General features: G+C 47.0%; 1 protein-coding gene across 1 annotated transcript; it reads right to left on the bottom strand.

The window, feature by feature from the left end:
- Positions 1 to 1,290: 1,290 nt before the first annotated feature.
- On the bottom strand, positions 1,291 to 23,986 carry HMG20B (high mobility group 20B). The gene is made up of 7 exons (XM_048496702.1): positions 23,807 to 23,986; positions 21,450 to 21,653; positions 18,360 to 18,480; positions 16,157 to 16,203; positions 15,594 to 15,672; positions 6,769 to 7,086; positions 1,291 to 1,742 (listed from the first exon to the last, which is right to left on the bottom strand). The coding sequence occupies exons 1-7, from the start codon at positions 23,927 to 23,929 to the stop codon at positions 1,606 to 1,608; spliced, it is 1,029 nt and encodes a 342-aa protein (XP_048352659.1). The 5' UTR covers positions 23,930 to 23,986; the 3' UTR covers positions 1,291 to 1,605.
- Between the last annotated feature and the right edge of the window lie 546 nt (positions 23,987 to 24,532).

The raw sequence follows: 24,532 nt of genomic DNA, 5'->3' as shown, positions 1-24,532 counted from the left end.
CACCCTACTCGGCTCTGCACACATTATTCGTCGATACATCACATAGTCCTAGATGCTTGGGAAGTGTCCGACGTGTGATGTAATACAAAATCCAGCATATTGATCTTGTTTGCTGTGTATAACTGTTTTGTATCAATAATAATAATAATAATAATAATAATAATAATAATAATAATAATAATAATAATAATAATTATTATTATTAATTTATTTGATTTAGTAGACTGCCCTACCCCTGGAGGGCTCAGGGTGGTGTACAATAAAACCAACAACAAACAGGGATACAACATAATTGAAACAATGTAAATCAGAAAAGTGCATTAAAATCCATTTAAATCAGAAGCAGCATCATAACTCGCATTAAAACCCATCTTAGGAGATGAACGATCACCATGCTCCATCTTTTCTAATACATACCATTTTTAATCAAGTATATTTTGTTGTTGTTCCAGAGCAGGTGCCTGGAAGTTCCAGACAAGACTGCTAGCCAATTTTTTTACCAGATCAGAGATCCAGACCATTCTGGCAGGGGGGTCGCTCCCCTTGAGGGGAGCAGTTCCTGGGGCACAGGCGTTTGGAGACCTGAAGGGGGGTTTCTGCATGGTTTTCAGTGGGCTGCAGGAAATTAATTTCTATCCTACAGTTCTGTGATCACAACAGTAAGGTGTGAGCCATCCCTGGCCTAAACTAGTCTCGTAGAGTTCAACGGCTATCATCCCCACTGCGGTGGCGTAGGAGGTTAAGAGCTCGTATATCTAATCTGGAGGAACCGGGTTTGATTCCCAGCTCTGCTGCCTGAGCTGTGGAGGCTTATCTGGGGAATTCAGATTAGCCTGTACACTCCCACACATGCCAGCTGGGTGACCTTGGGTTAGTCACAGTTCTTCTGAGCTCTCTCAGCCCCACCCACCTCACAGGGTGTTTGTTGTGAGGGGGGAAGGGCAAGGAGATTGTAAGCCCCTTTGAGTCTCCTGCAGGAGAGAAAGGGGGGATATAAATCCAAAACTCTCTTCTCTAAGTGGAACCACCAGGGGCCAAAGGTGTTGGAGGACTTGGAGAGATTGGGGTGCGTTGTATGACATCATCGAAGCCATAACCCAGGGGTCTGCAACCTGTGGCTCTCCAGATGTTCATGGGCTACAATTCCCATCAGCCCCTGCCAGCACTGCCAAGTGGCAGGGCTGATGGGAATGGTAGTCCATGAACATCTGGAGAGCCATAGTTTGCAGACCCCTGGCCTACTCAGTCGGCTCTCCAGGGGGATCAGACAGTGTTTTTTCTTATTGTCTTCTACCTGATCCTTTTCACGCAAGATCCTGGTGACTCAACGTAGGACCTTCTGCAAGCCTGGCAGATACTCTACCTGCCAAGCAGAGTCCTTTCCCTTCACGGCCACTCAAAAGATTTCTTTATTTGCCTCATTTATACCCTGTCATTCTCCCAATTGGCCATGCTGGCAGGGGCTGATGGGAATTGTAGTCCGTGAACATCTGGAGGGCCACAGGTTGCAGCCCCCTGCCATAACTGCAACGGGGACAACCAACTCACCCAGTATGAGGCCTATCTTGCAAAAGCCCTTCTCCCCTTTGAGGACAGGCCCCTCGCTCACCTGGCAATACGGGACAAGATCTCTTTCACGCGGACCACCAGCCTCTCGTGTTGCGCTGGGTTGCTCTCGATGGCACTATGCAACTTAGCCATGTAGAAATCCAGAGTGCCCAGCGTAGGGGTTTCTCCCGTGCCTGTTGGGGGAGAAGAAGAATCCCATCCGTGACCCTGTGCGGAACCCGACTCCAGTACAATATGCAAATTAACATTAACTAATTTTGCATAATTTATTCGAGCAGCCCCAGAGAAGGGCGAAGAATCCTGACAACCTTACCACGCTGTCCTCACTTCTGAGACGGCCTGTCTAAGTTCTGAGCCTATGTGTGAAGCTTCGAGGACTAGAAACCTGTGGTGGTTGGTCTCTTGTAAACTAAGAACTGAGGTTTGCCCAACAGCAATTTTTGTACTTGTGAAGAGCAGGTTTAACACCTACAGACAATAACGGGACATAATTTCTGTGGACACAGACCAACGTTAGGTGAAGTCAGACCTGTGGCCTGCCCAGCTTGGAACTGTCCCCTCCACTTAGCAACTGAAGCCCTTAGCAAATCTTAAGATAGCTTTTGACACGAGACACGGGGTATTCTGTATGCAAAGCAAGAGCTCCCCTCTGCCACGGTTCCTTCCCCGATCCACAGATTTAGGTCTAGTTCACACATTCAGGGAGAAAATGAGGCATCAGGGCCACCCATGGTGGTAAAATGAGTCATACCACCTCAGATGGCGGGACCATGGTGGAGGTGTCAGCAGGTGCGTTCCGGAACCCCTGGGAGGAACTGGGTTTGATTCCCCTACTCTGTCAGCCTGAGCTGTGGAGGCTTATCTGGGGAATTCAGATTAGCCTGTGCACTCCCACACACGCCAGCACGGTGACCTTGGGCTAGTCACAGCTTCTCGGAGCTCTCTCAGCCCCACCTACCTCACAGGGTGTTTGTTGTGAGGGGGGAAGGGCAAGGAGGATTATAAGCCCCTTTGAGTCTCCTGCAGGAGAGAAAGGGGGATATAAATCCAAACTCTTCTTCTGGGGAATCTAGGATTAGCCTGTATGCGCTCCCACACACTAGCCAAGTGACCTTGGGCTAGCTCACAGCTTCTCGGAGCTCTCTCAGCTCCCACCCACCTCACAGGGTGCGTTTGTTGTGAGGGGGGAAGGGCAAGGAGATTGTCAGCCCCTTTGAGTCTCCTGCAGGAGAGAAAGGGGGATATAAATCCAAACTCTTCTTCTGGGGAGTTCAGATTAGCCTGTGCGCTCCCACACACGCCAGCTGGGTGACCTTGGGCTAGTCACAGCTTCTCGGAGCTCTCTCAGCCCCACCTACCTCACAGGGTGTTTGTTGTGAGGGGGGAAGAGTAAGGAGATTGTAAGCCCCTTTGAGTCTCCTATAGGAGAGAAAGGGGGAATTTAAATCTTCTTGTTCTTCTTTGGAAAGCTTCCCAAAGATTTAAAAATAATAATAAATCAATAACAACAACAACAACAACAAATCGATAAGAACAGTACAGCAAACACGGAGGGAGGATAGGACCTTTGCCCCTGCTGGTCTAGTTGCTTTTACTCACATGAATTCATTTGCAGAGCCCGACTCAACGGTATAGGGATTGAGACTGTTTAGGTCCCAAGGTACGTAAGAACATAAGGACATAAGAAAGAGCCTGCTGGATCAGACCAGTGTCCATCTAGTCCAGCACTCTGCTACTCGCAGTGGCCCACCAGATACCTTTGGGAGCTCACCTGCAGGATGTGAAAGCAATGGCCTTCTGCAGCTGCTCCTGCTCCCGAGCACCTGGTCTGCTGAGTCATTTGCAATCTCAGATCAAGGAAGGTCAAGATTGGTAGCCAGAGATCGACTTCTCCTCCATAAATCTGTCCAAGCCCCTTTTAAAGCTATCCAGCTTAGTGGCCATCACCACCTCCTGTGGCAGCATATTCCAAACACCAATCACACGTTGCATGAAGAAGTGTTTCCTTTTATTAGTCCTAACTCTTCCCCCCAGCATTTTCAATGCATGCCCCCTGGTTTTAGTATTGTGAGAAAGAGAGAAAAATTTCTCTCTGTTAACGTTTTCTACCCCAGGCATAATCTTATAGACTTCAATCCAGGAGAGGGTTAACAGTCCCTTCCTCAAGGTTCACGCTAACAATTCTTGTTTGGCCAGTTTCTGACCAGTGTGGCAAACTGGTTAAGAGCAGGGGGCTGTAATCTGGAGTACCAGGTTCAATTCCGCCCTCCTCCTGTTGGATGTCACAGTTCTCTCCGAACTCTCTCAGCCTCACCTACCTCAAAAAGTGTCTGTTGTGGGGAGGGGAAAGTGCTTTCAAGGCTCGTCTAAAGGGGGGGGGGGGGAAGCAGGGTATAAAAACCAACCCTTTTCCAGTTGGGAGTAGTCATTCTCTGGGGATAATCCTTTCGACTTGATTGTATTTTTAAATATGCTCAGAAACATACCTGTGTGTGAAGGATCATCAAATCACAACCGACCTATGGTGGCTACAGCAAGGGGCTTTCAAGGCAAGTAAAAAGCAGAAGTGGCCTGCCATTACCTTCTACTATGGAGCCTTCCTTGGTGGCCTCTCTCACTAGTGACTCTAGCTCAGTGGTGGCGAACCTATGGCACGGGTGCCAGAGGTGGCACTCAGAGCCCTTTCTGTGGGCACGCGCAGAGTCCCCGTCCCCCCCCCCCCCACACACACACATCTAGGCTGGCCTGGGCCGCTGGGCTCGATTATAAGCATTAAACCTAAGACCTAGTTTTGGGGAAGCAATGTAGGTAACCCTGTTAAGCACTGTTAAACCCCACTGATTTTCATGCAAAGAACTAAAGCGCGATCCTTTACCTGGGAGTAAGCTTGGTTGCTGGCAATGGGGCTTGCTTCAGAGCAAACCCTCCTAGGGTCGTGAATCACCCGTTGGAAGACTTGCATGGTTGCTTCAAAGCAAAGTCACCGACTACCACCAAGCTTACTCCCGAGTAATGCATCCCTCGGAGCCAACTGTTTTTTCTAAACTAAAACCTCAGTATTCAGGTTAAATTGCCCTGTTGGCACTTTGCGATAAATAAGTGGCTTTTGGGTTGCAATTTGGGCACTCAGTCTCGAAAAGGTTCGCCACCACTGCTCTAGCTTCTGAGATCTGATGACATTGGGGTATTGTCATGCCCAGTCATTTACCGGACCTGACCATAATTCCCCTCCTGGCGGGAGGTGGATACGGTAGTCTGTGTTTCCGCTAACAGTCAGCAACAACTAACAATTTGTGTGTTGGCTGTTAGGGGAAACCCTAGCTACTACAGCCACCTCCTGTTAGGAGGGGAATTATAGTCAAGGCCAGTATATAACTGGGCAGGACAGGCTATATCAGGGGTCTGCAAGCTGCGGCTCTCCAGATGTTCATGGGCTACGATTCCCATCAGCCCCTGCCAGCATGGCCAATTGGGCTATATCAGTGGTGGCGAACCTATGGCACGGGTGCCAGAGGTGGCACTCAGAGCCCTCTCTGTGGGCACGCATGCACAGAGTTCATCATGGGTTTTTTTTTTGGAAAATCACCCCCCACACATCTAGGCTGACCTGGGCCGCTGGGCACAACGTGTAGGTAACCCTGTTAGGTACTGTTAAACCTCACTGATTTTCATGGGAAGAACTAAAGCGCAATCCTTTACCTGGGAGTAAACTTGGTTGCTGGCAATGGGGCTTGCTTCTAAACCCTCCTAGGGCCGTGAGTCAACCATTTGAAGTGTTGTATGGTTGCTTCAAAACAAAGCCACCGACTACCACCAAGTTTACTCCCGAGTAATGCACGCCTTGGAGCCAAACGTTTTTTCTAAACTAAACCCCCAGTGTTCAGGTTAAATTACTGTGTTGGCACTTTGCGATAAATAAGTGGGATTTGGGTTGCAGTTTGGGCACTCGGTCTTGAAAAGGTTCGCCGTCACTGGGCTATATCATACAACCTCCCCTCCCTGCATCACACCTATGTGCCAGGGAACTGGGACACCTACTCTCTTTCTGCAATACCCCCACCACACTTTCCATTATGTTGTTTTGCAGGTATATACCTACCAACTGAACATGCCTCTAACAAACCTGGCTCGCAAAACCTTCAGTCACAACGAATGCGTTTGTCTTTAAAACCACTTTGCTTTGTTCACTCCAAGGTAGCTTGTCTGACAAAGTATTTAATCCAACTAACAGAGCCCAATCAGCGCCGAGCCTTTCCACACGCAAGATGTAACATATTACCATCAGCTTTGCTGCAAGGAGACAGTTGAAAAATCCTTATCCTGAGAAAGTTTGCCTATGCACAGTGAACTGTCTAGAATTGCTCGAGTACGTGCTTTTGTACGGCCCTCTCTATGAGACAACCAGACTAAGAAGAAGAAGAAGAGTTTGGATTTATATCCCCCCTTTCTCTCCTATAGGAGACTCAAAGGGGCTGACAATCTCCTTGCCCTTCCCCCCTCACCACAAACACCCTGTGAGGTAGGTGGGGCCGAGAGCGCTCCGAGAAGCTGTGACTAGCCCAAGGTCACCCAGCTGGCGTGTGTGGGAGTGGACAGGCTAATCTGAATTCCCCAAATAAGCCTCCACAGCTCAGGCGGCAGAGCGGGGAATCAAACCCGGTTCCTCCAGATTAGATACACGAGCTCTTAGCCTCCTACGCCACTGCTGCTCCCACGCCACTAAATCTTTTACAGCCGGTCAGGCAAAGAAAAAAAGTTTGTCGGACTAACAAAAACACCTTTATATCTGTTGAACAGTGAGGTTGGTAATATAACAGCCAAATTTCCAAGTCTCACCACTGAGATGCGTTCACAAATGTACAGTAAGACTTCTATAGTACTGCAGCCGATTCTCAAGATCTATTATATTATATATAGATATCTTTTGCCTGTCTTTTATGCTGATATGCCAATAAAGGTTGACTTGACCGCGATACAGGTTGAAGAGGGTGTGGCCTCCAGGGCTCTGGGATCATGCCCTGCCCCAGTGACGGAGGGGAAACTGCGCCCGGGGCATGAACTGCCCGCATGCCCCCTCCCCAGCCCTGACACGCCCCACCCCGTCCTGAAATGCCCCCCATATGACTGCAATGGCGGCACCCGGGGCAAGATGCCTTGGATGTCCCCATTGCAGCTACGCGCCTGCCCTGCCCTGCTTACCTGGGATGGGTAAACTGGCAAAGCTGGCCGTCAAAGCTTGGCGCACGGCCTGGAGCTGCTGCTGCAGGGCCATCGTCTGCCTCTCCTCCATGGCCAGCTCCTGCTCCAGCCGTTCCTTGGCGGAGCTCATGCTCTCTGTGTGCTTCTGCAAAATGGTGTTCTGCTCCTCAAACTCGGTGTTCATCTTCCGCAGGCGCCGGAGTTCCCGGCTACTCCTCGGCGGGGCGGGGAGAAGGAGACAAAAAACATGGCTGAATTTAGGGCCCAGTTCTGCTGCCCCCCAAATCAGGTGAACACGGATGGCCTCTGAGCCTCCACCTGTAACGGAGCATCACAGGTGTTCTAAGGATAACCAATGGAGGCTTGAGCTCAGGGTCCTCAGCTTTTGAGCCGCGGGCACCTTTGAATAGCATCTGTGTGCTTCCAGGTTTCATAGATACAATCCCACCACCACGTTAGGCCGATGGGATTTGTAGTCCATGGACATCTGGAGAGCCGCAGGTTGCAGACCCCTGGTTGGCACTAAGTCATAAAACAGCAGTCACAGGTGGTGGGACCAGTCAGGGCGGTATACAAGTATAATAATAATAATAATAATAGCCCATACTGACTATCTCAACGGCCACAATAAAATAGCAGCAATGGTGCACTGGAACCTTTGGTGAAAAGTACGGCCTGTCTGTAGCAAGACTGGTAATGAAAGTAATGCCAGAGAAGACTACAGAAAATCAAGAAGGGCCACTTGGGACTTTAGAATACAGACAGATGACACCTGGCACACAACACCCTGCAGACATAACAGTGGTAGAGAAAAACAGCTTGACGATGCCACAAAAGCTGTTGATACAGGGTAGAGGACAAAGAGCTGAAAAGATCACAAAAATACAAGGACCTACAAATTGAAGTTGAACGACATTGTGGCAAAAGAACAGTAATCCCACTAGTAGTCGGTGTCCTAGGAGGAATCCTAAGAAATCTTGAAAACATCTGAAAGCCTAAACTTGACAGAACATCAGTCCACATGCTGCAGAAAGCAGCACTTAGGAACTGCATTAATATTCTACGCGAAATACCTCTAATATCCTAGGTCCTTGGAAGGACTCATATTCAGAGATGAATTCCAGACACTTGTGCTGTGTTGTTATGTGTATTAATAATAATAGTAATAGTAATAATAATAGTAATAGTGATAGTAATAGTAATAGTAATAGTAACAGTAATAGTAATAATAGTAATAGTAATAGTAATAGTAATAGTAATAGTAATAGTAATAGTAATAGTAATAATCATAATAATAATAATAATAATAATCCTAATAATAAACCCCCCACCGGGTGCCGCCTTGTCGCTGGCGGGGCTTAACTGCTTCTGCGATGTTGAGAGCTGTGCTGGCAGTAGTGCAAACTACCGCAGGTTCAACCATGCCAGAGTGGTCTCAATTGAGGAGAAGGACTATTGCGCACCCAACCCATTAAAAATATGGTGAAACAAACTCAAAAGAAGTCTATACCGCCCGGTCGCCGCCTTCAGGATAATATGACCGCTGCTGGTGCTGGTGAACCTGGGCATCCCATTTATTGGCATATTACAGGAACCAGGACCCATTGCTGAGCAACCAGGGCATGGGTTCCGCAGGGCAACTGAAGCAAAAACAACTACCAAAGCGGCAGAAATTTTCAATGTCAGAGAATTGAACTGTCATGAACTGCTACCATAAATCGAACCCCAAAAGCCGCTGGCTACCAAAATGGATGTACCGGCTGTGGAAACTCAATATCCAGATTCAACGCACCACCTATTCCACACTACAACCGTAAAACGTTCCGAAGAAGTCAACTGAAGAAATACGAAAAAATCATGAAACAGTAGAACAGGCAACTGTGGAGACAATTGTAGGAGTTCCTAACAATATCTGAGTCCACTGGAACATTTTGGAGCTGGCCAGAAGAAAATGCAGAAATTTTGCATGAAAACCTGTGGCCATTTTCGCATTAATTCCGCCACATTGACCACAAGGCAACAAGAACTTAAAGAGAAATTTTGACCTATGCTGCATCAAAGGAAGAAAGGCAAAGATCGCTAACATTGAAAACAGTACCAAGAAAACATTCGGCACCTCTAATGGAAGATGAATGTTGCACTTCAACTATCCAGATAACATCAATGGAAGAAACTAATCAGCTTGGTAGATAATAGCACGCAGTGATTGTAACACAAGAATTGGGATACAAAACTGAAGCCCGCTAAGAAAAAAATGACTGGAAACCAAAATGGAAAATCAGGTTGGAGTTAAAAAATCAAGAACCTGCGACGATGCAGCAATCTGAAGAACATGAAGGAACAAAACTGAAAATGTCAAAATAAAGAATAACCTGATTAAAAATACTGGCTGAACACAAGAAAAATGGAAGAGGCACTTGAAATTGGGAAAAAACAAATCACAGGAACAGGCAGAAAAATGGAACGATATGATGCTAGAGTCATCCAGTATTAAACAAAATCAACTTTTTCAATCTGATCAAAGCTACGTTCTACCAGAGTCTGAATCAGCAGACAGCCAGCAGAATGAAAGTCCAGAAAACAGCTACAATACATTCTGAAAGATTTTAGGAACAGAAAAAGGCTAACAAAATGCTGGGTGGATAAAAGACTTTGAAAAGAAATTTTCAAAGAAATCAAGATGAGAAACTTCGAATAACAACAGAAATGATCAGTAAAAGATGAAGAAAGTCAGTAATTGACATCACCTGGCAAATGATCAGTTGCATGGATTTTGCTCAACATCTGACCAGCCTGCACTCAAAAAATGGCCTAGAATAATTCAATGAAATCGCAAACTGGAAACATCAGTGAATGGATAGTAACTGAAAACATATACTGATGCGAAAGATTCCAGCAAAAGGGACAATACCAGAAACTATACAATAACGGTTTGCTCTACAATGTTCAAACTGCTGACAGGCATAATTGCTGATCAAATCCAAGATTACGGAGGCAAATAACATCTTGCCAGTAGAACAAAAGGTAATAAAGAAGAAGTAGGGGCACCAAAGATCAGCTTCTGATTGATAAATGATACTGAGAACCGTAAAAGCCGCGAAAACAAACCTGTATACAACGGATTGATTACAAAAAGCATTCGACTCATTGCCACAATAAGTTGATCATCAAACGTCTGGAGTCATTGGGGTTTGTGAAAATATTAGCAAGTTTATCAAAATGCAATGAAACACCGGAAAACTGAGTTGTTCATGGGCAACCAAAGCTACGAACTGTCAACATCAAAGATATACCTTTCCAGGGTGACTCACTGTCACCATTGTTGTTCATCACTGTAATGATCCCACTGTCACCCTACAAAAAAAACAAACCTGGGCTATCAAACTGCAAGAAATTCACCAAAAATTTCCCACTTGCTGTACATGGATGATCTAAAGCTTTATGGAAAATCAGAAACTGAAATTCAGTCACTGACCAACACAGCCGTAGAAATCTTCAGCAATGACATTAGTATGGAGTTCGGCTTGGACAAAATGCCCACAGTGGCATTGAAGAAAGGAAAATTACTGACAGTAAGGCATTAGAGATGCCTCTAATGAAAACCATAAAGTAATCAACCTGAATCCTATAAATACCTGGGAATACTACAGCTGACAACCATCGCTACGACATGTGAAAAATGTGGTCAGCAGAGAATATGTCCAAAGGGTCAGAAAATTTTGAAGAGCAGTTCAAACGCGGAATATCAAGGCTATCAACACCTGGGCCGCATGTCTGGCCATCAGATTACACTGCTGAATTGTGGAACCGGACGCTAGCAGAGCTGGATGATCTGGACAGAAAACAAGAAAACTGATGACAATCCACTACTCATTACACCTGGGCGAGTATGCTGATAAGATCTTTACCTACTCCAGAAAATCAGGAGGTAGAGGGCTCGCAAGTGAAACAAACGGTGGAAGAAGAGAAACATGCACTGGCAGATTATGAAAACAGTGAAGAACCAACATTGATGGAAGTCAACAGCAGCAGAAAACTGCTCAAAGTGCAAAAGACAAAGAGTGAATTTAAAAATATTAATTGCAAAGCAGAAGAGAAAAACTGGCAAAAGAAGGCTCTCCATGGACAAAGTTCCTAGAAAAAATTGGAGGACAAATTGGACAAGGAAAAAAACGTGGTTGTGGCTCACAACGGGAAATCCCTGAAAAGGACTGAGAGCTTGATTCTTGCAGTAAGCTCAAGAACAAAGCAATTAACAAACGCTATCAAAGCCAGAATTGAAAAAGTCAACTACAGATCCTGGCACTCTGCAAGGAAGCAGACTAAACAATAGATCACATACTTAGCTGCTGCAAGAAGATCGCCAAGAGACGGATTACAAGCAGAGGCATAATACTGTTGCTCCTCAGATGATTCACTGGAACTTGTGCCACAACTACCATCTGCCTGTGACAAAGAACTGCGGAATCACAACTGAAAAGGTCACTGAAAAAATGAACACGCGTAAAACTACTTCCGGGACTTCCTCGACCAGATCGACAAAAGTTTTGGAACACAATATTCGACCTCAATGATTGTGGAAAAAAAAAAAAGAAAGTGGATAGTTGATGTTGCAATTCCTGTGGGCGCATGAAGGATTGATGAGAAGCAACTGGAAAAACTCTTTACTACACGGCTTGTGATTTAAGGATTGAATCCACAAAAGACTCTAAGCACAAACCAGTAAAGGTGGTCCCAGTGGTGATCGGCACATTCGGGTGCAGCGCCTAAAGATCTTGAACGGCACTTAAACAATTGGCTTCGACAAAATCACCATATGTCAGCTGCAAAGGCCAATCTCTACTGCTCTGCACGCGATATTTCGTCGACACATCACACAGTCCTTCCAGATGCTTGGGAAGTGTCCGACGGTGATGTAAATACAAAAAATCCAGCATATTGATCTTGTTTGCTGCATAACCGTTTTGCATAATAATAATAATAATAATAATAATAATAATAATAATAATAATAATAATAATAATAATAATAATATAGCTGTCCTACATTATAGATCCTTGCACTGCGGTGGCAGCTGTTGCCTGAGCAACACTTTTAAAAATCTGCACAGGCAACCAAATCTCCAGTGACAAATCAGAAGTCTCACTGGTGAAAGCCCCACCTGGCCCCACCCACTTGTGGGCGCCAGATAAGTTGGAAGGAAATGCAAAATACAGCAGGTTGCACTCAGCCACTTAAATTATTTAATATGTGAACATGTGTAAAAGCTCGTAACCAGAGGTGGGATCCAGCAGGTTCTCACAGGTTCCCGAGAGCAGGTTACTAATTATTTGTGTAAAAGGAGAGGGGCTACTTCAATTGGTGATTTCGCCACGATTTCGCCTTAGTTACGCCCCTCCTCTCAGCAGTAGCACGCAGAACTTGAAGCAGTCTAGCAGGAGGTGCACAGGCGTGCGTGGCAGCCTGCACCTGCGTGCATTCGTTTCCCGCCCAAGGACCGGTGCAGCGGCTGCATCCTTGCCACAGCCCTGCCCAGCAATGCCCCACTCGAATGCCCGCCACTTCCCATTGTGCCCTGCCTAGCCCCATTGGCGCTACGCCACAGTTTGAATCCCACCCCCATGGGAACCTGTTACTAAAATTTTTGGATCCCACCACTGCTCGTAACCGTATCACTAATACAAAAGTGAACCGAGTACTTAAAGTGCTATATAACAAGTTCTACAAAATACATTAAACATACTATGCATCGCATTCTATACATATGTGGTTCCTAACATCAATGCCAGATAAGTTGTCAGCAGGCGCCATGGCAGCAACGGGCCCCATATTAAGGGCACCTGCTCTAGCTAGAAGGAAAAGGGAAAAAAAGATCAAAGAAGAAAAAAGAAAAGGAGAAAAAGAAGAATAGGAGGAGTTTGGATTTATATACTGCTTTTCTCAACCGTTAAGGAGTCTCAAAGTGGCTTACAACTCCTTCCCTTCCTCTCCCCACAACAGACACCTTGTGAGTCAGGTAGGGCTGAGAGAGTTCTGAATTACTGACTAGCCCAAGGTCATCCAGCAGGTTTCATGTGGAGGAATGGGGAAACAAATCCAGTTCGCCAGATTAAAGTCCGCAACTCATGTGGAGGAGTGGGGAATTAAACCCGGTTCTCCAGATTAGAGTCCACTGCTCTTAACCACTACACCACACTGTGTAAAAGCACAAGAGTACAGAAGTAGATTTTTATCCACACATAAAGCTACCTTATAACAGATTGAATAGCCCGAGCTCAGATCTTGGAAGCTAAATAGGATCTGCCCCGGTGACCACTCTGAGGTCCAGGGTCACTACACAGAGGTAGACGATGGGAAACCACTTCTGAAACATTCTCGTTCTTTAAAACTTCTATAGAGTATCTCCAGAGGTTAAGGGATTGCCATCAAAGCTCGGGCCAGCATGAGCATGGCCAATTGGCCATGCTGGCAGGGGCTGATGGGAACTGTAGTCCATAACATCTGGAGTGCCAAAGGTTCGCCACCACGGCCCTATGGAGTTGCTGTAGATTGCCTAGGACATGAGGGCTCTTTATTATTATATATCAGTTGGGACCATATAGCTCAGTATTGTCCCTCTTTGGGGGACACCTCAGAGTCCGTATCCAGCGTCCAACAGATTCTAACACCTGTCGGTTCAGGCACCCTTGTACAGTGAACTATCAAAGGATGCTTTGAAGAAGGGAGAGTTCTCCTAACGTAACGAACAGACTGAGTCCAGGCAAAGTAACTACAAACAGGAGCAGTAGTGGCTAAGAACAGTGGCTAAGAGCAGGTGCACTCTGATCTGGAGGAACCGGGTTTGATTCCCAGCTCTGCCGCTTGAGTTGTGGAGGCTTATTTGGGGAATTCAGATTAGCCTGTGCACTCCCACACACGCCAGCTGGGTGACCTTGGGCTAGTCACAGCTTCTCGGAGCTCTCTCAGCCCCACCTACCTCACAGGGTGTTTGTTGTGAGGGGGGAAGGGAAAGGAGATTGTCAGCCCCTTTGAGTCTCCTGCAGGAGAGAAAGGGGGGATATAAATCCAAACTCCTCTTCCTCTTCTTCTTTTCTTCTTCTTTTCTTCTTCTTCTTTTCCTTCTTCTTCTTTAATCACTGGCTACGATAGAGTCAAAACCAAGACAGGAGAACTCTGGAGCTTCAGAGTTACAGCAAGAGTATAAAATCAGAACGGCATCCCACTTCTCCTCAGATAACATAAACAAAGCATATTCACACAGAATAGTTCAGACACAGATAACACACAGACTTGGATAATAGCCTCAGCCAGAACTCCAGGCAGCCGGCCAACAGTAGTTTTAGGTGCGCACAGGAGTGGGAACCAAGGTCAAAAACACACAGCACACAGTCATACATCAGGCACTTGACAGCCAGACGTCACTCCAATCATCCCAGACCCCTCTCCCGAACAAATCTATTAGCTTCATAAGAACATAAGAACAAGCCAGCTGGATCAGACCAGAGTCCATCTAGTCCAGCTCTCTGCTACTCGCAGTGGCCCACCAGGTGCCTATGGGAGCTCACCTGCAGGATGTGAAAGCAATGGCCTTCTGTAGCTGTTGCTCCCGAGCACCTGGTCTGTTAAGGCATTTGCAATCTCAGATCAAGGAGGATCAAGATTGGTAGCCATAAATCGACTTCTCCTCCATAAACCTGTCCAAGCCCCTTTTAAAGCTATCCAGGTTAGTGGCCATCACCATCACCACCATATTCCAAACACCAATCACACGTTGCGTGAAGAAGTGTTTCCTTTTATTAGTCCTAACTCTTCCCCCCAGCATTTTTAATGAATGCCCCCTGGTATTGTGAGAAAGAGAGAAAAATTTCTCTCTGTCAACATTTTCTACCCCATGCATAATTTTATAGACTTCCCTTCCTCACAATGTCCTCTCAAACTTGGGATGTCCAGTTTGGAGAACAGCTTTCTAGCTTCCTCAACCTGCTTGCAGCGTGGCGATCTGAAGCCCCCGGGCACATGAAGCAAACAAAGAAGACTACCTCGTAACATGCCAAGGGCTGCATGCACCCAAGATTTGGGATCAGAGTCTACTGCAAGGGTCTGGTACTCCAGTCACTAACAAGTTTCAAGAAGGTTTCCAGAGCTTTATTAGAACTGTGTCAGCCCAACGGGCAGGTAGCTGACTCTGAGATGCAAAACTCCCTGGCCTCATAATTAATTAATTAATTAATTATGTTATAGATAATGTCATTAGGTGATGGTTTTGTTTTTGTTTTTCGTTTGTTATTGATGTTTTGTATGACGGAGCATGTAAGTAGATGGACATACTGTTGATGAAGTGACCTTTATTTAAAAAAAATTATTACATTATTTATTTATTTTATTAATTTATTAAATTTATTAAAAATTTAAAACAAAAACTCCCTAGCCTCAGTATATATCTTAAGCTTACAGTTTGGTTCAACCCATAAAGTCCCCCCCTTTGCATTCCCCCAATATCAGTATGTGAAAGACAGAGAAAGACAGTACTACAGATTCATTGTTTTGGGAAAGGCGAGTTACTCCCTGTGAAAGAAAGATAAGGAGTAAGCTGTATTTGACTAGTTACATGCGAACAAAAGAAAGAGGCCCCTTGGCCTTGGGGTGGCGGAGATGGCCTGCCCAGCGACTCTGGAGATGTGCACTCTGGCAGGCCGTTGATGGCACGGCCTGACATCTACAGGCACACTTTAATAACCTTTGTTATCGTTTGGTTGGTCAAAATTAACCATCAATGGGGGGGGGGGGGCATGAGGCTGCCCTAACTTTCACAAGCCAACTGGTACCTTTATTCTGATCCAAGAATTCCTCTGTGAATATGGGGGTGTCAAACGTCGAGAAACCGTCACTACCACCCTCTCCAACCTGGCAGAGGAGGAAAGAGAGAAGGAGGCCAGGGTCAGGGAAGACGCAATAAGCCATATTGTAACCTTACAGTCTAGTGGGGAAAGGGAAGATCTGAAGGCCAAGTGGAAGGTAGGGGAAAAGACTGAGCAAATCATTTTTATTGGTTCATCCACAGCCTCTTCCCCTCCAAACACATATTTTGTGCTCATGGCAACATTAGTGGGTCTCCCTTCCCCAACTTATCTTCATAATTTCCCCATCTTATCTTCATAACAACCCTGTGAGGTGGGATAGGCTGAGTGAGAATTTGGCCCAAAGTTTCTGAGTCAGCTTCGTGGAAAAGAAGGGAGGGAATAGGTGGGGCGACAGAAATAAGGAGATAGTGCCCGGGCTCTGCCGCTGAGTCACAGCTCTTCCCCTTTTCCCATTGTCACATGAGGGAGGTTTGATACTCTTAATAAGAGACTTCAAATCTTTCCCAAACTCCTACTGAGGTGCTTACCTTGTACCCATTCAGCAGGGTGTTGACAGCTCCCAGTGCTGCATCCTCTACAAGTATTAAGGAAAAAGGTCGGTCAAGGCAAGAAGAAGAGTTGGATTTATATCCCCCCTTTCTCTCCTATAGGAGACTCAAAGGGGCTTACAAACTCCTTTCCCTTCCCCCCTCCCGACAAACACCCTGTGAGGTGGGTGGGGCTGAGAGAGCGCCGAAGAACTGTGACTAGCCCAAGGTCACCCAGCTGGCATGTGTGGGAGTGCACAGGCTACCGTATATACTCGTGTATAACTGGGGGCGTGGCCGGGACAACCACCCTGCGGCTGCACAAGCCCTCCTCAGACGGTGAAGGGGAACCCTGGCTGGCTGGGCTTCCTCAAACTGGGGGAGGTAGAGGGAGCTCCTTATTTGGGAAGTGACTCCCCGTGATGTCATTGCCCAAATAAGGAGCTCCCTCCACCTCCCTGCTGGGTTTGAGGAAGCCTAGCCAGCCGGAGGGAGCTCCTTATTTGGGCAATGACATCAGGGGGAGTCACTGCCCAAATAAGGAGCTCCCTCTGCCTGTGGGCTGGCTGGGCTTCCTCAAACCCAGGAGGAGGTGGAGGGAGCTCCTTATTTGGGCAATGACATCGGGGGAGTCACTGCCCAAATAAGGAGCCTCTCTGCCTCCCGGCTTCCCACCTTTGGCTTATATGCGAGTCAATACATTTTCCCAGGTTTTGGTAGTAAAATTAGGTGCCTCGGCTTATACACGAGTATATACGGGTAATCTGAATTCCCCAGATCAGCCTCCACAGCTCAAGTGGCAGAGCGGGGAATCAAACCCCACTTCCTCCAGATTAGAGTACACCTGCTCTTAACCATTATACCACTGCTGCTCTGAAGATGACGTTGCTTAGAGGCACACCAATAGAACTCAGACCCCAAATCTCAGCTTAGTCCTCTACCAACTTAATGTCCAGAGATCCAAACCATGTCTTTTTAAAAAGTATATTTGTAGAAGGTGGAAGAGTCAGGATTATTGAGTGTGCATAAATTCACACGGTGTTTCTGTCAGATGGCTGTTGTGGGTTTTCTGGGCTGTGTGGCTGTGGTCTGGTACTTTTTGTTCCTAATACATCTCACCGTCACATGCCTCCGGAGCAGCAGTGGCATAGTGGTTAAGAGCAGATGCACTCTAATCTGGAGATTCCCCACTCTGCCACTTGAGCTGTGGAGGCTTATCTGGGGAACTAGATTAGCCTGTGTACTTCAAGACACGCCAGCTGGGTGACCCTGGGCTAGTCACAGTTCTTCGGAGCTCGCTCAGCCCCACCCGCCTCACAGGGTGTTTGTTGTGGGGGGGAGGGAAAAAAGACTGTAAGCCCCTTTGAGTCTCCTTACAGGAGAGAAAGGGGGGATATAAATCCAAACTCTTCTTCTGAAGATGCCAGCCACAGATGCAGGCAAAACAGTAGGAGCAAAAACTACCAGACCACGGCCACACAGCCCGGAAAACCCACGACATCCATTTGATTCCGGCCATGAAAGCCTTCAACGCTAGATTGCTACAGGGTCACTGTTTCCAAGAAAAAGGCTAGCCCCAGTGAAGTAACTCAAGCAGAGACCTGACAGACAGCCTCTTCCAAGAGAAGAAGAAGAAGAGGAGGAGGAGTTTGGATTTATATCCCCCCTTTCTCTCCTGCAGGAGACTCAAAGGGGCTTACAATCTCCTTGCCCTTCCCCCCTCACAACAAAAACCCTGTGAGGTAGGTGGGGCTGAGAGAGCTCCGAGAAGCTGTGACTAGCCCAAGGTCACCCAGCTGGCGTGTGTGGGAGTGCACAGGCTAATCTGAATTCCCCAGATCAGCCTCCACAGCTCAGGCGGCAGAGCTGGGAATCAAACCCAGTTCCTCCAGATTAGATACACGAGCTCTTAACCTCCTACGCCACTGCTGAGAGCACAGTTTTGCTGCACAATGATATGAGAAGTGACTGAATAATCCCACTCCTCTTCCCCACACAGCTGAATTGCCTGCAATCCAAGAAGAAGCATAGCAGAGACAGAACAGGGAGTTTCTGCCATGAACTGGCCTCCTGGGAGCCTGTATTTAACTCCACCACGTATTGCAGAGTATGCAATACAGGAACGGAGATCTCATTCCTAAAACTTCACCGGATCACCTTCACGCCAAGTAGAACACCTCTCGGGAGGGACGGGCACACGCACCTTTCTTGATCTTCTTCTCCTGCATCTTCTCTGCGCACATCTTGTAGGCCTCAGACTGCTGGTATTCCCTCAGCTCTTTTATGTACTGCTGCTTCTCCCGCTCTGCCTCGTCCAGGTATCTCTGGAAGGAGAACGACGGACACGTTCAAACATCGTAACCAACTGGAGTTTATAAATCAGACCTGAGCCCAGATTAAGTTGTGACATCCACATGCAGAAAGGGAGGCAAACCAAGGTTTGTCGGTTTGCGCCATCCAAGGGCCATAAACAAGGGGATCTGTTAACCGCAGATTGCCTTAAGTCAGTGATGGCGAACCTTTTCAAGACCAAGTGCCCAAATTGCAACCCAAAACCCACTTATTTCTCGCAAAGGGCCAACAGGGCAATTTAACCTGAATACTGAGGCTTTAGTTTAGAAAAAATGGCTGGCTCCGAGGCATGTATTACTCGGGAGTAAGCTTGGTGGTAGTCGATGGCTTTGCTTTGAAGCAACTGTGCAACTCTTCCAATGGGTGAATCACAACCCTAGGAGGGTTTACTCAGAAGCAAGCCCCATTGCCAGCAACTGAGCTTACTCCCAGGTAAAGGATCACGCTTTAGTTCTTCGCATGAAAATCAGTGGGGTTTAACAGCGCTTAACAGGGTTACCTACACTGCTTCCCCAAAACTAGGTCTTAGGTTTAATGTTAATAATCAAGCCCAGCGGCCCAGGCCAGCCTAGATGTGTTGGGGTGGGGGTGTGACTCTGTTTGCTCGTGCCCACAGAGAGGGCTCCGAGTGCCATCTCTGGCACCCATGCCATAGGTTCGCCACCACTGCCTTAAGTGTTCTTTGTGTCTGAGTTCACAACCCACAGTTCATCAACTAGTACTATCACTCACAGCTGCCTAGTTTAGGAGACCGCAGTGTAAAGAAGATGTCCTTCCTCTTGGAAAGCAAGAAATAGACATCCCTGGCTTTGCTCCCAGTGTCTGTAAGACTCAAGTTTGATTCACAACCCAGGGTTTAGTGCAGGGGTCCCCAACAAGGCACTGATGGGTGTCATGGTTCTTGCCAACACCTTTTCTGGTGCCTGCCAAGTGTATGTAAAAGGTGGTTGCGGGTAGGTGGGGCTTCTGACTAGCAAGGCATCTGATTGGCCACCGAAAATTTCACTGGCATATAAAAACATATGCTTTGGCAGTAGCTGCCATTACAGCCCAAGGATCCTCACTGTGTGTACGAAGGAAAGCTGCAGCAGCAATGCCGTGGCAGGCTCTGCCTCCAATGGTAACCATTTTGCGGATGCACCTCCCACGCTAGGTCAGAGTTCCACAGGTGTCCCACAAGCTCAGAAAGGCCAAGGACCCCAGCTTTAATTGCAAGATCTGAATCCAGTCTGTTTCTCCAATTTATTTATTATTTTTAGATTTATATCCCCCCCTTCCCAATAGGGCTCCGAGCGGCGGACATCAATATAGCCCAGATAAAACAATACAATAAAATACCAATTAAAACTTAAAACAGTAGAACAATAGACAAATAGATGGCGATAAAATTAATTTATTTTATTTATTTTATTAATTTATTATATTTATATACCGCCCTCCCCCGGAGGGCTCAGGGCGGTGAACAGCAAACATAATTAGAGCACAATAAAATCAAGACTAAAATAAGTTAAATATTAGTTAATTAGGCTCTCTATATAATAAACCCCACCCCATTAAAATGGAGCACACTGAATCAGCATAGCAGATGGCACCTGCAATCAAATCTCCTAAAAAGAGAAAGGGAGAGGGGATGGCAGGATCCACTGATGTTATAAAGGATCCACTGATGTTATAAAGGGGGGGGGGGCCCCCATCAGCGGCCAGCCTCCCCAAAGGCCCGGCGGAACAGCTCAGTCTTGTAGGCCCTGCGGAACTCATTGAGATCCCGCAGGGCCCTGACAGCTGGAGGGAGAGCGTTCCACCAGGCCGGGGTCACCAGTAAGTTGGCCTCTGCCGAGCGCAGAGACCGGTTTGGGACATATGGGGTAAGACGATCCCGCAAGTACGGAACCCCCATAAAAGACACCCATTGGAGGTCACAATGTTCCGGTCAGGCCAGCTGGAAAGATAGAAAAGCCTGGCGGAAGAGCTCGGTCTTATAGGCCCTGCGGAACTCACCGATGTCCCGCAGGGCCCTGATCTCAGCTGGGAGCTCATTCCACCAGGTGGGGGCCAGGGCCGAAAAAAGCTGGACCTGTCTAGTGTATTCTGTATTTTACCCTTCCCCCCAAGAGGTCACCATGGTAAGGCTCTCCTGTTTTTCCAGTATCACGTGCCACAACTTTCTAACCACTGGATGTTCCCAAAATATAAGTGAAATGTTTACATTTGGGTTCTGGCAACAATGGCACCTACAGGCTACGTTTACAGCTAAACTTCCGTGCTGTTTATTACTGATCTTGTATTTTATAAAGGCAAGATTTCCCTTATATTATTTTCTGCCAAGACTAATATAGCCAAATTTGGATAAACGCTTTCCCTCAGATTAAACTGACCTCACCTAGCTAGTAGTAGTGCATTATTATTACTACTACTCGTAATAGCACTAGTACTATTAGTGATGGTAATACTACTACTAGTAGTATAGTAGTAATAGTAATACTACCAGTAGTAATAGTAGTAACACTAGTAGTAGTAGATGACCTGTATGCCTCCTTCCAAATCTATTATTCTAGTACTACCGTGTTTCCCCAAAAATAAGACAGGGTCTTATATTAAATTTTGCACCAAAAGATGCATTAGGGCTTATTTTCGGGGTAGGTCTTATTTTCAGGGAAATACGGTACCTTCACAATTCATTAAGGCGGGCTCTCGGCAGCCCCGTTGTTTCCCTGTCACGTGTGATGCAGGCTGCATCCTCATTGGCAAGGAGCACACATCATCCTGAGCTGTAACTACCGGTAGGGTTTATTTTTGGAGTAGGGCTTATATTTTAAGTCAAAAATCCTGAAAAATCATGATAGGGCTTATTTTCGGGGAAACACGGTACTACTACTACTACTACTACTACTAGTAATAATACAAATTTACACAGCAATTTCAAACTAGAAGCATGCTTCACCTGTTTCTCCGTGATTTGCAGTTTGCTCCACTCGGCCCCAAGCATCTTTGTAATCTCTGGAAAGGGCAGATCCGGGTGCTGCATTCGGATTTGCTCCCGACGTTCATTCAGGAAGCGGACGTAGCCCGTCACCGGAGCCTTGGGCCCATTGGGGAGAACCTTCTTCCTCTTCTTGCCCTTTGGCCAGCCCCGCTTCTTCACCGGCTGGGGATGAAAACAGAGGTTTGTACCTTCTCAACTAAAACTATTGCGTATTTCATATGTTCTTCTTCAGGGGCGCAAGAAAAGGATTTGTAATGTAAGAACATAAGAACAAGCCAGCTGGATCAGACCAGAGTCCATCTAGTCCAGCTCTCTGCTACTCGCAGTGGCCCACCAGGTGCCTTTGGGAGCTCACGTGCAGGATGTGAAAGCAATGGCCTTCTGCGGCTGCTGCTCCTGAGCACCTGGACTGTTAAGGCATTTGCAACCTCAGATCAAAGAGGATCAAGATTGGTAGCCATAAATCGACTTCTCCTCCATCAATCTGTCCAAGCCCTTTTTAAAGCTATCCAGGTGAGTGGCCATCACCACCTCCTGTGGCAGCATATTCCAAACACCAATCACACGTTACGTGAAGAAGTGTTTCCTTTTATTAGTCCTAATTCTTCCCCCCAGCATTTTCAATGAATGCCCCCTGGTTCTGGTATTTTGAGAAAGAGAGAAAAAATTCTCTCTGTCAACATTTTCTACCCCAGGCATCATTTTATAGACTTCAATCATATCCCCCCTCAGACGTCGCCTCTCCAAACTAAAGAGTCCCAAACGCTGCAGCCTCTCCTCGTAAGGAAGGTGCTCCAGTCCCTCAATCATCCTCGTTGCCCTTCTCTGCACTTTTTCTATCTCTTCAATATCCTTTTTGCAATGTGGTGACCAGAACTGAACACAGGACACCAAGTGCGGTCGCCCCACTGCTTTATATAAGGGCATGACAATCTTTGCAGTTTTATTCTCAATTCCTTTCCTAATTATCCCCAGCATAGAGTTTGCCTTTTTACATGTAATGTAATGTTTAATTTCTATACCGCCTTCCCCCAAAGGGCTCAGGGCGGTGCACAACAATATAATAATACAATATAAATGACAATAATAAGGATAATAACCATAACATCAGCAACAGTCGCAATGAAAAGCAAGTACTTGGCAAAGAATCTACCTTCCTAAGAATGGCTGCCGCTCAGGTTTAAAAAGGCAAGATTCTAGCTCTCATGGTTCTGAAGAGATGCTTGTGGACCAGGACCCGTTTGAGCTCAGGGGTCACCCGCCGCTGTTGCCTTTTCCCAGAGTGCTACTGGCGAGAAGCCAGCAGAGCTTTCAGCCGCAGGCCAGCCAAAAGGGCAAAATCAAGCCACTCTTTTACATAATTGATGCACACTGCAAAATGAGTTCTCCACACAGGACGGGGATCACCTGGGCATTAAATCCTCTTTGTAGTACACAGGATTTTAAAAAAACAAACTATTCTGATTACACCAAGTCACGCATTTTAATTTTGGACCTCCAGATTCCCAGCTGTCTCCTAGTTCCCTTCTCAGGAGCAGCGGTAGCGTTGTGGTTAAGAGCAGGTGCACTCTAATCTGGAGGGACTGGGTTTGATTCCCCGCTCTGTCGCTTGAGCTGTGGAGGCTCAGTCTCAAGGCACAGTCTCAAAACTTTCAGGGTCTCATCAGAAGACTGCCCTGATGATACCCCCCAGGTTTGGTGCAGTTTGGTTCAGGGGGGCCAAAGTTATGGACCCTCAAAACTGTAGCCCCATCTCCTATTTGCTCCCATTGGAAACAATGGGGGATGGGGGCACCACCTTTGGGAATCCATAACTTTGGACTCCCTGAACCAAACCTCACCAAACGTGGGGGGTAGCATAAGGACAGTCTCCTGATGATACGCTGAAATTTTGGTGCCGCTAGCCTAAAAACCGCGCCCCCTGCAGGCCAAAAATGGAAAACCATTAAAAATACCCAAAAACGAACCCCCACAAGGTGATGTCCTGGGCAACTGCCCACCTTGCCCAATGGGCATTACGCCCCTGCCACAGGGTGTTTGTTGTAAGGGGGGAAGGGAAAGAAGTTTGTAAGCCCCTTTGAGTCTCCTTGCAGGAGAGAAATGGGGAAATGGGGGACACAACTCTTCTTCACGAGAGGCCGCCCACCAGGGCCAATGAAAATCTTCCCAGGGGAGCCGGTGAGAAGAGCGATGAGTCAAGTCTGGAACCATTAAGGACACAACCAAACCCCTAGAACTCCAGCATTCCCATTCCAATAGGTGATGGGAGGAGGGGAAGTAATAACCTGGCCAGGTGAACGCACCAGCAGTCTCACCTCCTCTTCACTGTGGGGCTTCTCGCCAGCAGGCCGCGGTGCCTCTCCTTTCTCCAGTTTAACAGCCACCAGAAAGCTTCCATGCTGGGCTTTCCCGGAAGTGTTTCTGCAATCCAAGCACATCAAATTATACCACAGATTTCGGCAGTGTTGAGCCCCCCTTCCCAACACCTCCCCTGACACAAGAAGAGATTCGACACAGTCTAGCTCAGGGGTCTGCAAATGACGGGTCTCCAGAGATCCATGGACTACAATTCCCATCAGCCCCTGCCAGCAGGGCCAATTGGGCTGAAGGGAACTGTAGTCCACGAACCTCTGGAGAGCCAAAGTTTGCCGACCCCTGGTCCAGTGGAAACAATTGCTTTGAATCCCCATTCATGCCACGGAAACTCACTGGATGTCTCAGAGGCCAGTCCCTAAGCCGAACCTACCTCACCGGATTGTTGTGAGGACAGAATGGAGGAGAGGAGGCAGCTGTGAACCCATGAGGGACCCCACTTGGGAGACAGCTGAGGTATTAATAAATTAAATTGTGTCAGGGTGGCTTGTGTACTGGGGGATGGGAGTTCTGTTCTGTGTGAACCTGCTGCGTGAAACGATTTTACTGCTGCTTCTTGGCTGTGCTTATCTCTCCCGCGCTCAGTGAAGGCCAAATGCTTTGGTCAGTAGTACAGTTGTGAAACTGTATGGTGGGCAGGGGATGGGTATGCTGGTTACTTTATGATA

The sequence above is a fragment of the Sphaerodactylus townsendi genome, linkage group LG05 (assembly GCF_021028975.2).
Source record: "Sphaerodactylus townsendi isolate TG3544 linkage group LG05, MPM_Stown_v2.3, whole genome shotgun sequence".
In the NCBI taxonomy this organism is placed as follows: domain Eukaryota; kingdom Metazoa; phylum Chordata; class Lepidosauria; order Squamata; family Sphaerodactylidae; genus Sphaerodactylus; species Sphaerodactylus townsendi.
The sequence above is the reverse complement of the archived record's forward strand: the minus strand, read 5'-3'. Positions and strand labels throughout refer to the sequence as shown.